General features: G+C 40.7%; 1 protein-coding gene across 3 annotated transcripts in view; it reads right to left on the minus strand.

Moving 5' to 3' along the window:
- Positions 1-17750, minus strand: part of tnksa (tankyrase, TRF1-interacting ankyrin-related ADP-ribose polymerase a) — a 141690-nt gene that overhangs the window by 38128 nt on the left and 85812 nt on the right. For all 3 annotated transcript variants that reach the window (XM_078214203.1, XM_078214202.1, XM_078214201.1), the window contains 5 exons: positions 12744-12810; positions 12128-12314; positions 8693-8814; positions 5468-5559; positions 4860-4938 (listed from right to left, as the gene is read on the minus strand). In XM_078214203.1, coding sequence (XP_078070329.1) covers positions 4860-4938; positions 5468-5559; positions 8693-8814; positions 12128-12314; positions 12744-12810 — 547 coding nt within the window. The remainder of the gene's footprint in view (positions 1-4859; positions 4939-5467; positions 5560-8692; positions 8815-12127; positions 12315-12743; positions 12811-17750) is intronic.

A 17750-nucleotide genomic window follows, 5' to 3' on the forward strand; every position in this document is an offset into this window, starting at 1 on the left:
TGGATATGGTCTGCATTCCAAATTTTCTTTTCAGAAAACTGCATCAACATTATGGTTCTGATGGAAACCTGGCTGACAGGGAATTACATCTTCCATCGAAAGGAAGATTTCCCAGCTGTCTGCACCTTCCATCACCTATCGTCCGGTCAGACTACTCTGATGGTGGCATGGCTCAAATCATTATATAATATGCCTCCAACATCACCTCCTCCTTTGAACATTTTACCATTTTGCACCCTTCTCACTTTTAAAAAAAATGTTCATTCTTAACCACCCAAATACCAAGCCAAGATTCTCACTTTTCATTGTTTTTCTCCCTCAGTCTGCACCAAGCAACTTCTCATTTTTGGTGATTTCAAACCTCCACCTCAATTGATCATGTCTTCCTCCTCTGAATTTTCTACTCTCCTATTCTCCCTTCATATAAAATTTCCAACTCTCATTCATGGTCACGCCCTCGACCTTGCCACCCCACAAGGCCTCACTACTCCCATCTTGTCAATAACAGATAAGGTTTTCTATGATCATTTTGTTGCACTGCTTTATATTCATATTCCCCTTCCTACTGTGCTTGCCTCTGGAAAAACTCTACCCAAGTCATTCACAACAGCACTTTAAAATTTACCAGCCTTTAACCCTTCATTCATCATGATATTATTGCAGCTACTGAACTGTTAATTCACAATCTCACCTCCACCTTTGATGCCCCTGCCCCCATGAAAACCACTGCTCTTTTGCTCACCGGGATACATTTCCACTGGTTCTCATCTCCATGTCCCTGGGGTGCTGATTTAAACAGATACAGCAAACACATGATTTGGCTATTATTCACCAAATCTACTTAGGCAACATGAAGCACAATACAATTCCACTGTCTTCTGTTAAAAGTACGCATTGTTCCTGACTGCAAACATAATCGTTAGTATCTCTTCCCTAATACAAATCATCTTCTTAAACCCTTCACCACTGCCACTTGTATCCTCACCTTCAACAGAAAATGCAAGGAGCTCATGGACTAAATTTGAAACCTGCCCCTGTTGCTTCCACTCTTTTCCTTCGCTCCAAGCCACATTTTCCCAAAAGATTCGCATCCCTTCTAAATTTGCAAATGTTCATAGTTTCTCGATTATTTCCCTTGCCATGTCCTCCCCAAGTACATCCTATCGATCAGATTCATCTTCCTGCTGCTTCAATCCAATTCAACTAAACTGGTGACTATCCAATTTATTTTCCATGCCTTGTTAGGTGCTGTCTCACTCCTCTTCAAATCAGCCATCACCATTGTTCTACTCAAATTCCCGAGCCTTGACCCATCTGTCCTTGTAAACTACCACTCCATCTTCAACAGCCCCTTTCCTCTCCACGTGTTGTTTATTCCAAAATCTGTGTTTATTTTCCCAAAACTCCATATTTGAATTCTCCAATCAAATTTCCCCCCTGCCACATTGCTGAACCAGCCCTCAAAAGTCACAAGCTATATTGGGACGGCACAGTGGCAAGCATTTCTGCCTCACTGCGCCAGGAACCCGGGTTCAATTCTGACCTCAGGTTACTGTCTGTGTGGAGCTTGCACATTCTCCCCGTGTCTGAGTGGGTTTCCTCCGGGTGCTCCGGTTTCCTCCCACAGTCCAAAGATGCGGGTTAGGTTGATTGGCCATGCTAAATTAACCTTAGTGTCAGGGGATTAGCAGGGTAAATATGAGGGGTTACGGGAATAGGGCCTGGGTGGGATTGTGGTCGGTGCAGACTCGATGGGCCGATTGGCCTCTTTCTGCACTGTAGGAATTCTATGAATCTATTCTATGAATCTATATCCAACGTGCCAGTGGTAAACTATTCCCAACCTGCTTATAGCATGGCTGGCCACTCCATCCTCCTCACTGCTTCTGCCCTGTTGCCCAGCTGGATGGGTCTGTCCTCATCTGGTCCCTTTTTTTAACCTATCAGTCATAGCCAGAGAATCATCTACAACCAATTATCTTTCTACCCATGCTCTGATACCTCTGCTGCAATCTTTGATTTATCCTTGGGCCTCTCCTACTTACATACAATTTACAGCACAAAGGCAGGCCATTTGGCCCAACGAGTCAATGTTGATGCTTAGATTCCACAGAAGTCTCCTCCTTCACCATTTCAGCTCACTATTAGTACATCATTTTATTCCTTTCCCCCTCATACTTATCTGGCATCCCTTTATGTCATCTCTCTCAACTATCCAATGTGATTGCAAGTTTCTAAATTCTCCTAAATTTCCTATTGGATTTATTGGTAGCTAGCTTAATTTTATGACCCCTATCCCCACAAATGGAAACATTTAAGGCTGAATTTTCTTGTGGGTGCAGTGCCGATTTTTGGTACAAAAATGGCAACACGGAATTTTTTTTGAGGAAATATAACTTTTCTCAATTTTCCCAAGCCGCGCCATTTTCCTCTTGCTTTTCGTGAGACAGGAATGCCTAGCAAGTGAAACACACCCATCCCCACTGACGTCAAGGTTCCCATTTTAAATAATGGGCAAAAATCTGATTAACTTCCACATACTATTTTCGTCTGGTGGTAGAGATTTGGTTTTGGTGGAAGAAAATGGAAAGCTTGCTTGGGAGCATTCTGTAAACTAAGTGTAAAATGTTCTGGCATCCTCAATGCAACAATCAGATGCTGTACTGTATTGATATATATTTTAATGCAGTGATTCATCACAGGGACCTGTTTTACAAAGGCAAATTTGACCCTTACATCGATCAGGATTGGACATTTATTCGCATGCATTGCAGTACTTTTCCAAGGGAGAAAGTACCATTATGTATTTTTAAAAATATAAAACAATGTCCTTTTATGCTTTAGTGTTCCGATATAACTGGACTGGCAGAACTGGCTTTTTTAAAGAAATCCTGCTTCTGAAGACATTAAAAATGGTCTGCATCTGCTCCCCCGACACAGATTGACAAACACTACTTTGAAATGGAAATCTGTTCCGTCAGTGGAACTGGAGGCTTTTGTTATGACAGCTGTTCTGTTATGAATGCTGTTGGATTTCAACAGCTCCTTATTGATGCAAGAACCTTTTAAACTTTTATAAGCCTATAATAACAAAATACATGTTTTCCTGATTGTTTAAAAACCTATTAGACAGTTAAAATATTTTTCCCATGGGTTTTTTGGTCCAGTATCAGCAATAGTGAGTTTGAATTCAGGGTTTTCTTATATTGTTTCTACAATTTAAAAAAATAATTCCATTGCTATTGCATGGTTTCCAAGAACTGTACAAACTGCATACTGGGTGAGTGGCTACGAAGAATACAAGGTGTCATGAGGATTGTGAGGGATATAGAGATAGCGCGGGGGCATAGAAATGCCATGGGGGATTCGGAGGAGCTTGGGGGAATGTGATAGGTCAGATTTAGAGGGGATCTTTAAACAAAGTTTGGGGCTGATTTGCTGTGCTGGAGGACCAAGATGGACCTTCTAACTGGCTTTCAAATGCACCCACAATCCACATGCATTCCATCCCTGCTCACAAAACACAACCCACCGGACTCATGTGAAAATAGAACATATATGTTGTAGTCACACATGGATCGGGTGCTCATTTTGATGAAAATTTGGTCCTGTCACTTTGTCTATCTTACATGTTCACAAATTTTGAAAACTTCTATTAGATCACCATATAGCCTTTTATTTTCTAGAGAAAAATTGCTGCCTGTTCCTTAGACTTTCCTGATAATTATAAGCTCTCAGTTGTGGTATAATTCTTGTGAATTTTTTTTTGCACTTTCTCCAGTGTCTCTGTATCTTCGTACACTTGTAGCATCAAACACCTGGTGGGTGTAAAGGGATTCCCTCATCTTCATACTGCCCCTATGTGAAATTGTCAGAAACCACAATTCAGGTCCAGATGTACACTGACAACATCCTACACGATACCTCACCACCACCTTCCTCGACCCTCAGCTGGCTGATTTGTCACAGAACTTGACCAACATTGGTACTATATGAGTAGAAATATCCTTCAACTGAAAACTGGGAAGTCCAAAGCCATTGTTTTCATCCCCACCAAAAATCCCATTCCATAGCCACCGATTCTCTCTCTCTTCTTGGTCACTAAGGCTGAACCATCACCTGCAAGCTTGGTGTAATATTAGAACAAGCTTTTGACCATAAATCCACTTCATCATACATCCACTTCATCACCAAGACTGCCATTCCCACCAACATCAACATCACCCATTTCCAAACCTGCCAACCTTTATCTGCTGCGGAAATCCTTATCAAAGCCTTTCTTACCTCTAACTATACTTTCTTAATGCTTTCCATCCAGCCCATCGTCCACCCTCCATAAACCTCTCATCAAAAACTCTGCTCCCTGTATCTTAACTCTCACTAAATTTTGTTTGCCAAATTAAATCTGGTTTCGGTCCAGCCATACCTGATGTGATGTGCCCATGACCTCACCCATCCCTATTCTGTAATTACTTCCAGGGCTACAATCCTCCAAGATCTCTGTGCTCCTTCAATTCTGGTCTCTTGTGCATACTCGATTTTAGTTGCTCACCACGTTTGGCCATGCCTTCAGCTGCCTAGATCTTAAACTCTAGAACTTCTTCTCTAAACTTCTTTGCCCCATCTCTCTCCTCCATGAAGACACTCCTTAAAACCTGCATTTCTTGCCAATCTCCTGTCTTAACATCTTACGTGGGTCGGTGTCAAATTTTGCTTGATAACATTCTTGTGAAATGCCTCAGAATATTTTACTGTGGTAAAGGCATTATCTAAATGCACAATGCTATTGCAGTGGGGAGCAAGGTGAGGCAGAGGTACACTGGTCTATTTGAGTTGATGCTTTGAAGAAAAACACACACCTTAGCTCCATGCTTGTGAAGAACTTCGACAACATCATTGTGTGCCCTCTCTGCAGCCACATGGAGGGGTGTAAGAAAACTGCAAAAAATTTAACACATGACAAAACTTTAAATTATTGCATTTGTTGCCACTCAATAGATTCCTACTTCCATCATAAAAGAAGTCTTACAATATTTAGCATATATTCCCTGAAGCTTTTTAGGGATATCAGTATAAATTTTAATATCTTATAAGACACTACTTCAGGTTACTGGGAGCATTTTATGCTGCAAAGCTTAACTACATAAAAGGTTATGGTACAGGTTGTTTCTCAAATGGAAATTTACCAAGTTAATCTTATGATACAGTGAGTGTATTTCGTTAGGATAAACCTCAGAGGCTTACAACCAGTTTCTTCACATGGTTAACTTATGGATCAAACTTATAACCTGCTACGTTCCAAGGTCACTCTCAAGGATCACAGATTTATAATCAGATCTTTTACCTAGTGACCCTTAAGGATTTTCCCCATCAATTTCAAGTTATGAAATCTGATACGGTCACATGCACCTAATAAAGGTTTTACAACTAATTTGAAAATAACCTTTGAATAACAAAATACACTTACTCTTTATTTTTTTCATTGACATTTGCTCCTTTTCTCAAAAGCAGTTCCGTTACCTGCTTGCGCTTGGGATGTTGCGAAGCCACAGCACAATGCTGAAAAAGGAATTCAGACCTTAAGTTCCAGATTCTATTGAGTTCAACTAATGTATAGAATGTGGATTGTCTTCATCATGTTAAGTACATCTGTTGATTTAACATGTTGTAATAAAAGCATTTCTGCTCTCTGCTGTGTTTGTGAGGGCTGCAACTTGTAAAAGCTGAGCGGCTCTTCAAAGGAAAGACATAGACACAATGAAAACAGGGTGTAAAATGACAGCACAAACAACCTGGATTCAAAGGCATGGACGGCCCAACTAAATGGATGAACATCATTTAATTAATTTTAAACTCATTCAGCTCCTGATCAATAAATTAGTTAGGGTTTCCTTTTTTTCCATTAGAACGGTTAAGGTTAAAATTCTTGCTCCTTCTGCTGAAACATTCGGAACACAAGATTATTTACTTCAGATATTTAATTTATTAAGGCTGAACATCACTCCAAAATAAATTCCATTTTCAATTTATTAGGTTGGCATGGGGAAAGTTGAAGAGAAGAACAACCACATTTGGACACTAACCCAACAGTTTTGCTCAACATGCAGTCATCTTCACTTTGCAACCTTTGACAGTTTAGCCATTGATTATGGATTGTTCCCCCAATGAGACAGCACTGAGTAGGTCAAACATACTGTATAAAATGGAGGAATCTGAGCAATTCCAAACAACTTTACGTAGGTTAAAATGAGAAGAGGGGTTAGTCCGATGTGAGTTTTGTATACAGAGGTTGAAATTTGTTTGAGCTTAAACATGAAACCTGTGTCTGTTCTTGATGCGCCAAATGATAGTGAAGATTAGGAGAGCCAGTAAGGAGTGCTTACTGTCATAGATTCAGGTTGGATCTCATGAACTCATACTAATGTAAAATGGAGTGAGGTCATGGGTGGGAGAGTTGCAGTGGAAACGAATATGCCATTCCCATGTCAAAAGGTAGAACAAGCCATCTTAGAGCCACTACTCAGCTATCCCACTACTGCACAATAATTTCAGGATCCCCCTATTCTTCAAAGTAACATTATGGTATTTTCCAATCAACAGCAACAAAGTGAGAAGGTGTAATCTTTTCTTTCTTCAAATGGAGAACATATGGATGGGTTCTCTACTGAGGGCATCTAATATGAAGTTGTATATCCTGTGCAAGATGCTGATCATAAAATGTCTAAGCATCCTTATAAGTAAACTATTCTGCCCATCAGCAGCAGTGATGCAAAATAATGGTAGTTTGGTACAGTGCTGAATGGTTATGTGGCAAAGCGGACAGGAAGTTGGCGGAAGAACACAGAGTACTGGTTACATGTTTCAAACTGGAGGGCCAGGAGTATCAGCATCACTGCTAGAGGGGCATTCGTACAGAAAAGATTTGGGCTTGGGTATTGGATGTACCCAAATTTATAGGAGACACAAGAGAACATGGTTGACAAAAAGGACTATAAACTACATCAGGGGGAGTTAGGCAAATTTATAGATTTGATAGATTAGGGTGGCATGGTGGCACAGTGGTTAGCACAGATGCCTCACAGTTCCAGGGACCCAGGTTCAATTCCAGCTTTGGGTGATTGTCTGTGTGGAGTTTGCACATTCTCCCTGTGTCGGTTTCCTCTGGGTGCTCTGGTTTCATCTCAGTCCCCAAGATGTGTAGGTTTGATGGATTAGCCATGTGTGCATTTATGGGGATAAGACAGGGGAGGGGGCCTGGGTAAGACACTGTCAGAGAGTTGATGCAAATTCAATGGACCGAATGGCCTCTTCTGCACTGTAGGGATTCTATGACAGATAAATGTCAAATGAAATATAAAATGCAGCAAAATTTGATGTGACATGTTTTATAAGAATAAAGAGGCAATATATACACTAAGTTATAAAGCTTTAAAGGTAGAGTTTGCTGATGCTGCAAGTGCAGAAGGCACACTTTTTGGATGGCTTACAAGATGGCACACGTGTGGAAAAGAGGAACTACTGACTCAAATTTACATCATCAAGCAGTATACAATAAAATGCCTTATTTCAAATTAGTAAAGCTGGAGAAGTTAATGTTTAGTGGAGTTTGAAATCCTACTGGTTTTCCCAACAACTTGCATTTATTTTAGTGGAATGAGGAAAATGCTTGGAGAAACTATGTTTTTGTTCAACCAACTGAATGCCAGAGAAGAAAGCTGTCACATTTGGACAAAATAAAAGTGTAACTTCCAAATGGAAAGGCAGAAGAATCATGCAGTGAGGCAGAAGAGTCATCCGGTTGGTGGGTGGGTTGACAGTGCAAACAGAAGGTAGGCTAGTGGCGGACAGATGACTCCTCAAGCAGCAGGTATTGAGTGACATCACTATGAGTAGGCATCACCAGTTAACTGACGTGAACAGCTATGCATGTGCTGGTGGATCGAATGCAAGCCAAGCATGCATGCGTCACTGATCGTAGCACTGGGAGGGTCGGCATCAGGAGATACAGAGAACTTTAAAAGAGGTACAGAAGTGGAGAATTAGTAGTTTAGATACACCAAACTTGAAAAAATTGGGAAGACAGGCTAGAACAAAGTATATGAGATTATGGGTTTTATAAATTGGGGCAAAAAGTGAAAACCAGATAGTAATGCTAAATCAATACGAACCACTAGCTAGGTTGCAGAATACCGTGTCTATTTTTGGGTCTCCTCATTTAGGGAGGATGTCAAGGCCATGGAGAGGGATTCCTAAGATGATACGAGAAGTATGGGATATTGTAATGAACAGAGACTAGAGAACTGGCTCATGGGAGCAGAGTCCGCTCAGATGAGATTTTATACAAGTTTGAAATTATGAAGGCCACTGATAAAATAGGGACTAAGAAGTTGGATGGCATAGATTAAAGATCATTAGAACATTAGTCCACGTGTTTCGGTTCTGCCTGAAGTTGAATGTGTAATAGCTTTTAAAGGGAAGTGGATCAATATTTGAGAAAGGACGTTTTAGAATATATGGGCAAGGACATGGGGATGGTATTAAGTAGCTAGGTCTTTTGGAGACCTCAAATAAGATGGGCTGAACTGAGAATCCTGTGCTGTAAAAGTTGAACATTTTGTATGCAATTCTTTTCTGAATTAAAACATTAAAACTAGTTTTTGTAATAATTAAGCATATGAGTTCAGATCATTACCAGTGGAGTTTCATGGGTCTGTGGATGCTTGAAATTTATTATCTCTAAAGCAAGACTCTTTTTCACTTTTGTCAAATCTGCTTCCTTGGCAGCTTGCAGTAACGAATGTCCTTTAAACTCATCTGTTCAAAAGAAAAGGCAGTTTTCAGTATTAATTTTTCATGATTTTTTAAGATGAAAACTTAGATTATTGCTTTTAAAATTACTTTTAAGAATATGCAACATATAGACAGGGAAAAATGATCAATTTCTATAGCGCTAGATGTAAAATTTCTAATACTATGGATTAGAATTCCTCCTGGCTATACACTAATCTATCTATCCAAAGACAAGAGACAACAATAGGGTGTTTAAATAATATTATTACAGGCTTCGAAATTATGGTACAAGTAAACGGAAAACATAAAACTGCCCTCGTAACTAGAAAAAGTATATCTGAAAACTTTGAGAATCTGTTAAGGACTTATAAATTGGAGTAATAAAAACTGAAGTAAATCATGTGTATGATATTTTGATTGTAAAATATCAAATATGTACAAAATATTCTCAAGAAGAACAATAAGCATCATTTAGCAGAAGTGGCATGTGGGTTATTGCGTGCAGTTTTGATAACATCTAAATTAGCTGTTTTATTTTAATTTCTTGGATGAGTGAGATTTAGCTTTGTAAGTAGTTTAAATAATGGTATGATCAGATATCAAACATTGCAGCTGTGATCTCAGGAGTATGGAAATGTTTAGGGTGGAAAAAAATTAAAATAATTAGTGAGGCAAATTTTAAAATGCACATGGAAACTCAAATAATTTGCAAGCTGCAATTGTGCTCTCTTAAATTTTCCATCCCTTTCTCAGTGGGACAGTGCACTTGGTCATTCTTTTCCCCTCCTTCCATTTCAGTTCTGCCTAACCCATGAGGACAAAGGCACATACAGCAACTTTCTTACCATTTACTACGAGGACGAATCCAATCCTGCCATTATCGCCCTATCAGTCAACTCTCAATCTCAGCAAAGTGATGGAGGGTGTCATGACAATATCATCAAGTAGCACTCGCTCAGCAACAAACTGCTCACCAACAACCTACTCATGAATGCTCAGTTTGAGTTTTGCCAGGACCACCTAGCTCGAGTTCATTACAGCCTTGGTCCAAACATGGAAATAAGAGCTGAACTCTACAGGTAAGATGAGGGGAACTGCCCTTGAATCAAGACAGCATTTGACAAAGAGTGACATCAAGGAGCAAAATTAAAGTCGATGGGAACCAGGGGGAAAATGCTTCTCTGGTTGGAGTCAAAGGAAAATAATTGTGGCGTTGGAGTTCAATCATCTAGGTTCCAAGACACCATTGTAGGAGTTCTTCAGGGTAGCGTCCTAAGCCCAAGCAGTGCAGAAGGAGGCCATTCAGCCCATCAAGCCTGCAGCAACAATAATCCCACCCAGGCCCTATCCCCATAACCCCACATATTTACCCTGCTCATTCCCCCTGACACTAAGGAACAATTTGGCATGGGCAATCAACCTAACCATCTTCAGCTGCTTCATCAATGACCTTTTCTCCACTGTAAAGTCAGAAATGAGAATGTTCACTGATGAATGTGAAGTGTTCAGCAACATTCACGATGCCACAGATACTGAAGCAGTCAATGTCTCAATGCAGCAGAGCCACGGCAATATTTAGTTCTGACAATGACATTACCATTGAAGAATCCTCAACATTCTGGGGGTTACCAGTGATCAGAAACTAAACCGGGCCAGCAATATAAATACTTGGCCAGAAGGTCTGTGGAGTGGCGAGTGACAATCACAATCAGAGGGAGGAGGTCAGGTGGTTAGTGGGATGGTCAGTGAGGGTAGTCAGGAGAGGGGTGGTCAGATGATAGGTGATCAGTTGGTGGTAGAGGAGAATCAGGTGATCAGTGAGGGTTTTGGGCAGTGAAGGTAGTTGAGGGTGGGAAGGGTGGGAAGGGTGGCCAGTCGAGAGGGTAGTCAGGGTATTGGGGGCCAGTACTATAGTCACCCTGGAGGTAAAAGCGGTTTTAATTCTTCTCGCCTATCTTGAGTACCTATTCCTGGAAGACAGGCACGACCATCCGAAAACTGCAATCTAAATTGGAGTATCAGGTGGTTCCCACCAGTTCAGGGCGATTACCCAACAGAAATTTGAACTTCCCGGGCAATTACCATGCAATCCTTACATGGGGACCTCTTTGGGAGGGGCCTCCTGATGGGTGCAGCACATCTTTGAGGTACTCCCTGGGTACAATGCCCCAAAGATCAGAAATAATGGGTGAATTCCAAGGGCTTGGAATTCTGTGGCAAATAACTCCTTCTCCTGACTCCCCAAAGCCTGTACACCATTTACAAATCATGTCAGGAGAGTGATGGAATATTTTTCGCTTGCTTGCATGAATGCAGCTCCAACAACACTCAAGAAGCTCAATATCTTTCAGGCCAAAGAAGTCACTTGATCAGCACTCCATCTACTACCTTAAATGTTCACTCACAGCCTTCGTCACACATTGGCAGCAGTTCATCTAGGCTCCTTTAACATTCAAAACATCTACTATCCAGCAGGACAAGGACAGCAGACTCACAGGCACACCAGTTGCCACTGCCCCTCGAAACCACACACCATCCTGATGTAGAATTATACTGTGTCGTTTCTTCACTGTCGCTGGGTCAAAAGCTTGGAACTACCGCCCCATTAGGGTAGATGTATCTACTCACCAGGTGAACTACCACGGTTCAAAAGGCAGTTATGACCACCTTTTCAAGGGAAATAAGAGAACAGCACCAAAACTGATTTTGCAAGCAACACTCACATCCTACAAATGATGTGGTAAGAAATCCAGGATTTTCTTTTGTCATTTAAAAAAACTGACTTTCTGCTGAACCATAAAAGATGGTTACTATTCATTTCATTTCAAGGATTCATGCATTGTTATCTCCAACCAGAAACTGATAGGAACCGGACCCCGCCACAAAGGAAACGTCCTCTGGTCTTTGACTTCTTGGACTCTGGAAATCACATGAACTAAGATTCATTTCTGTGGTTCTCATACTGTAAATCCTTTTATCTATCCCCTCCCCCTTTACTGTGTGTGTTTGGAAATTGTGGACACTCTTTCCCCCGTATTATTTTTTTGAATGTGAAATAAACACACCTTCCCTGAGTTAATCATAACTCAAGTTTACTGCAGATTATTTGGAAATTGGATCATGCAAACTGCGGGATTGGGAAATCACGCCACCGCATAAAAAATCCAAAACACCTTCTGCTTATGGACAGGTGCGGAGAGGAAGTAGTTACAGTTTGCCCGTCTCTCCTGTCCGCTACAAATGAACAGTAAAATAACTAGAATTTTAAATACTGCAACTAGTTTAATTAACAAGAACGTTCATTGCAGTAAAATCTGTGTGCAGTCCTGATACTTACAGGCAAGCCTCTCTTTTAATTCTGGAGTGGGAGCCATATCCATGGCACTCTTACCATGGCAGTTAACTAGAGTGGGGTCCGCACCATGGCTTAATAGAAGTGAACAGACTTCCACTCTGTTCTTGGATGCAGCTTCATGAAGTGGCGTGAACTGCCAGAGATCCATGGCATTTACACAGGCTCCATGCTAAAAGAAAAAACACAATTCTAATAACATCTACAACCCTTCAATATTATAACTAATACAACATCTAACAGTTATTTTGTTTGGTGTCTCGTCATATAATAAAATGTTATAGTGCTGTTCTTATAATTCACAAAATTCAGTGTGACACTGGTCACTGATCCAGTTTACTCTGCAAACCACTATGCGGACTGTTGCAAATAGATTTTCCATTAAAAAAGCAAATTCAGATGTATTTTGAAATAGAAAATACACTGACTTTTCTTTAGCTAGCAGATCCCAGTACTGTATACATGATGAAGAAAAAGCAGATGCACCTACTTCACGGCTTAATAAGTTAAACAAAAGCACAAATGAAGTTCTAAATATGCCAATACACAGGCAACTTTATATTTATAATTTGAAGTCAAAAATGAATATGGTTCTTCTTACCTTGAGCAGCAGTTCAGTGACCTCATAATGGCCGTATGAACAAGCATTATGAAGAGGAACAAGGCCACTTAGGAGAGAAAACAGAGATCAGTGGAATGATTTTACATATTAAAAGATATAAATTAATGCACATTAACCAAATTTATTTTGTTAACTATCTTATTGATTTGTTCAATTAGGCAAGGGAATTCAATTTAATCACTGATCCCCACCATCCAACTTTCTCCTTATTCATCTTCTACTGAGGCAGAAGCCTATGATGCTGATAGCTCTCAGGTATCTCACCCAAGAGGTCACAGCTCATGCGAATCTTGGACAGTCAAGACTGGCAGGTTAGTCAGCCATTTCAATTTGGGGGAGTGGGAGGTTTCGTTGGGGGGGGCATGATGCAGGTGGCATTGTAATTGGAAATCAAGAAATGACACAATTACTAAATAGCTATTTAGTATCAGTCATTACAATAGAGGATCAGAATAAAATAGCAGTAATAGGCCATTTGACCCTTCATGCCTATACCACATCTCTTCAAGAGCAATGATGAGACCCACTCCCATGTCCTTTCCATGTAGCCTTGACGTTTTTTGTTGCTTCAGATCATTTCCAATTTACTATCAAATAAACATGATTTAATTCACAGGACATTCCAGATCCTAACCACACACTGCATAAGAAATATTTATTTTGTGTCACCTTAAATCAGTGGCCTCTGGTCTTTACTCCCTTCTGCCAATGAGATCAGTTTCTTTATATTTAGTCTGTCTAGACTCAATTTTGAACATCTCTATCAAATCTCCTCTGAACTTTCTCTTCTCAGTCCAAAGATGTGTAGGTTAGGTTGTTTGGACATGCTAAATTGACCCTAAGGTGTCAGGGGTTTAGCAGGGTAAATATATGAGGTTGCTGGAATAAGGTCTGGATGGGATTGTGGTCGGTGCAGACTCGATGGGCTGAATGGCCTCCTTCTGCACTGTAGGGATTTCTCCAAGGAAACAGCCTTAGCTTCTCCAATCTATCCACATAACCAAACATTCATCCCTGGAATCATTCTCAATTTTTTCTGTACTTTTGCTGATGCCTTCACATCCGTTTTGAAGTGTAGCCCCCAGAATTGGACACAATAATCCAGTTGAGCCTGAATCAATTTTACATAACTGTTTACCATAACTTCCTTGATTTTGTACTCTATGTCCTTATTTATAAAACCAAGGATCCCAACTCGCCCTGCCACTTAAAAGTAAAGTTTATTTATTAGTCAAGTAAGGCTTACATTAACATTGCAATGAAGTTACTGTGAAATTCCCTTAGTTGCCACAGTCAGGCACCTGTTCGGGTCAATGCACCTAACCAGTATATCTTTCAGAATGCGGGAGGAAACCGGAGCACCCGGAGGAAACCCACACAGACACGGGGAAAGCGTGCAAACTCCACATAGACAGTGACCCAAACCGGGAATCGAACCCGGGTCTCTGGCGCTGTGAAGCAGCAGTGCTAACCACTGTGCTACTGTGCCGCCCTTATCTTCATTGGTTTGTGAATATACCTCCAGATCCCATTGCTACAGTACCCACTTTGTAATTGCATCCTTTGTTTTTATATTGCTTCTCCTCATTCTTCCTACCAAAACATTAAACTCCATCTGCAATTTCCACTAGTCTGATTATTTCCACTTTAAGTGCATCACTACCCTCCTCAATACGTCCAGATACAGCAGTTGAGTAGTACAAAGTATTGGATGGCATCAACATAGTGAGGGGAAATATTAAAGAGACTAGGAGCCAATGTACATCAGAAAGGACAGAAATAAACAGGACCTGATACGAGAGAGGAAATGGCCAACAGAACTTCGATTGAGCTGTAGTTTCATTTGCAAAGTTCAAAATTGTGTCATTTGCAAAGTTTGAAATTGTGCCCTGCACATCCAAGAGTAGATCATTAATATAGATTGAGAAAAGGAGTGGTCCTATACTGACCTCTGGGAAGCCCCTCTAGTCCAAAAAACAATTGTGCACAATGACTCTCATGTCATTCAGCCAATTCTGTATCCATCTGCCACTGCCCTTTTTTCATTCCTTGGCTTCAAATTTGCTGACAAGCCTGTTAGGTCACATCTTATCAAATGCCTTTGGAAGTCCACAACAGCAACCATATTACCATTATTAACCCCCTTCATTACCTCAAAAATGCCAATCAAGTTAGTTGAACTTGACTTATTTTTAATAATTCAGACAAATCTGCTTTCTTTTTAAAATTAATCCACTTTTTCCCAGATGACTGTTAATTTTGTCTCCATTTTCAACAACCAAGGTTACAGTGATTGGCCTGGGACTGCTTACGCTGTTTTTTGAACAAAAGGTAATATTTGCAAATCTCCAGACCACCTCAGCACCACACCTACATCTAAAGAAAAGAGTGGAAGATTATGGACAGTGCCTCTGCAATTTCTGCCCATAAGTCCCACAGCATCCACAAATGCATCTTATTCTGCGAATTTAATAGTACAGCCAGCCTTTCTAGTACCAATTTATAGCCCATCCAGTTTCTCAACTACCTCCTCTTTCAATGGGACTTTGACAGCATTTTTTTCCATGTGAAAGACAAATGCAAAGTATTTGTTTTAATACCTCAGCCATATCCTCTGCCCCCATGCATAAATTCTCTTTTTGGTCTCCATCAGCCTCACCCCAATGTTTTAATACCCTTTTATTATTTATAGGCCTATAGAAAACTTTTGAATTCCCTTTCATGTTAGCTGCCAGTCTCTGCTCACACATTGCTTCTCATAACTTTTTTAATGTCTCCTTTGAGCTTTTCAAATTCAGCCTGTTCGCACTTGTATTATAACCTGACACCCATCATCCCTACCCTTATTCTGCTTCATCTTAATCGCTCTTTCATTCGGGAAGCTCTGGCTTTATTTTACTTTTTCCTCTGATGGTAATGTACACTCAACTATACGCAAACCATCTTCCTCTTTAAAGGCAGTCAATTATTCTGATACAGTTTTGCTTGCCAATCATAAGGTTATAAGAAATAGGAGCAGGAGCTTTCAGCCTATCAAACCTCTGCTATCATTCAATAAGATCACAGCAGATCTGACTGTTGCCCTAACTCCACTTTCCTGCTAATCCTCTTAGCCCTGATTCCCTTATCAAAAATCTGTTTCAGCCTTGAATATATTCAATGACTCAAGAATCTAAATCCCTCCCTCCTTCACCATATCTCCAGCCACGTATTCATCTGTTCTATCCTCATTAGCGCATGGCACCAAGCATAATCTGGAGATTACTATTTATAAGGTCCTGCTTGTTGGATTTCGTCCTAGATTCCTAACACCAGTCTGCAGGACCTCATCCCTCTTTCTAAGGTTGTTGATACCAATATGGACCACGACTGCTGGATGCTGACCCTCCCCGCTCAGAGTGCTCTGTAGCTGTTCAATTACATCCCTGACCCTGGCACCAGGGAGCCAACATACCACCCTGGATTCATGTCTGCAGCCACAGAAATGCCCGTCTGTTGTCCTAACTGTCCGATCTCATTCACTTTTGCTTTCCCAACCCTCCTCCTGCAACACCCCTGCAAACCCCAACACCTGAGCTAGCCATTGTGCCATGGACTTGGCTTTGCCCGCACTCCCCAAATGAACCATCACACTCACCATAACCTAATATCCGTAGAAAAACCAGATTCACTCAGAGGACTCTCACATTATATGCTTGGACATTCTTGATTGGCTGATCATCTGTCTAAAGCACTATAATATTAATCAATACTGCCACCTCTCTCTCTTTCCTGACTACCTTGTATCCAAGAACATTGCATAGTAATGTTTTGCACTCGGTCTCCATTATCGCCACATTATATTTCCCCCAAGTCTATCTGTGCGTGCAGCTCAACTTTATTTGCGGCACTCCCTGTAGTATCCGTGTGATACATAGATGTATTGTAAATCTAATTTAGACCTCTTTGCATTTCTTCTTTCTTAGACTCCACGCATTCTGTCTCTGCCTGTACTCCCTTCAACATCCAGAAACATTTTAAAAATTCATTCTTGCAGATGCGCCACTGTGACTCCAGCTGCTGCTCAAGCTCTGGAATCCAGAGCTTGAGCTGCTGCAGGTGACATTTCCTGCACACATGTTGCTGCCCAAGATACAAGAAACGTCCTCGAATTCCAACAAGGAACAAGGTGCGCATTCCATCAGACTGAGATGTTGCCATGCCTCTATTAGATTATTAATTGACTTAACATAAATAGACAAGACTTAAATAAATTCTCACCAGCTACTCACTAATCAGTTACTTCCCTTGTTCTGACATCAGCTTACTTTACAGGAAGATTAACTTAAACATTTTTTTTTTACTTATCTCTACTCCAATTTTAATTTACTGAAAATATTTGAAACTTAGCGTTAATCTTCCTTGTTATTTAATTTTAACGATCACCTAGATCTGATTAATATAACACTAATTGTAATTATATAAATGATCACGGGCGGCATGGTAGCACGGCTGCTTCACAGCTCCAGGGTCCTGGTTTGATTCCCGACTTGGGTCACTGTCTGTGTGAAGTTTGCACATTCTCCTTGTGTCTGCGTGGGTTTCCTCCGGGTGCTCCGGTTTCCTCCCACAGTCCAAAGATGTGCGGGTTAGGTTGATTGGCCATGCTAAAATTGCCCCTTAGTGTCCTGAGATGCGTAGGTTAGAGGGATTAGTGGGTAAAATATGTAGGGATATGGGGGTAGGGCCTGGGTGGGATTGTGGTCGGTGCAGGCTCGATGGGCCGAATGGCCTCTTTCTGTACTGTAGGGTTTCTATGATTCTATGATATGATCAAATAAGCTTTAGTTTTTACATGAATTATTTAGCTTTACTTTCTAGTTGATTCATTTAAATTAAATTGAAATTAAACATTTACCAGCAAACTCACAATGTGGGACTCCTTGAGCTGTGACATCACTTGACAATATTTATTCCCATTCACTTCAGACTCTCAGCCACAGAGAC

This window comes from Mustelus asterias, chromosome 6 (genome assembly GCF_964213995.1).
Source record: "Mustelus asterias chromosome 6, sMusAst1.hap1.1, whole genome shotgun sequence".
NCBI classification, from domain to species: domain Eukaryota; kingdom Metazoa; phylum Chordata; class Chondrichthyes; order Carcharhiniformes; family Triakidae; genus Mustelus; species Mustelus asterias.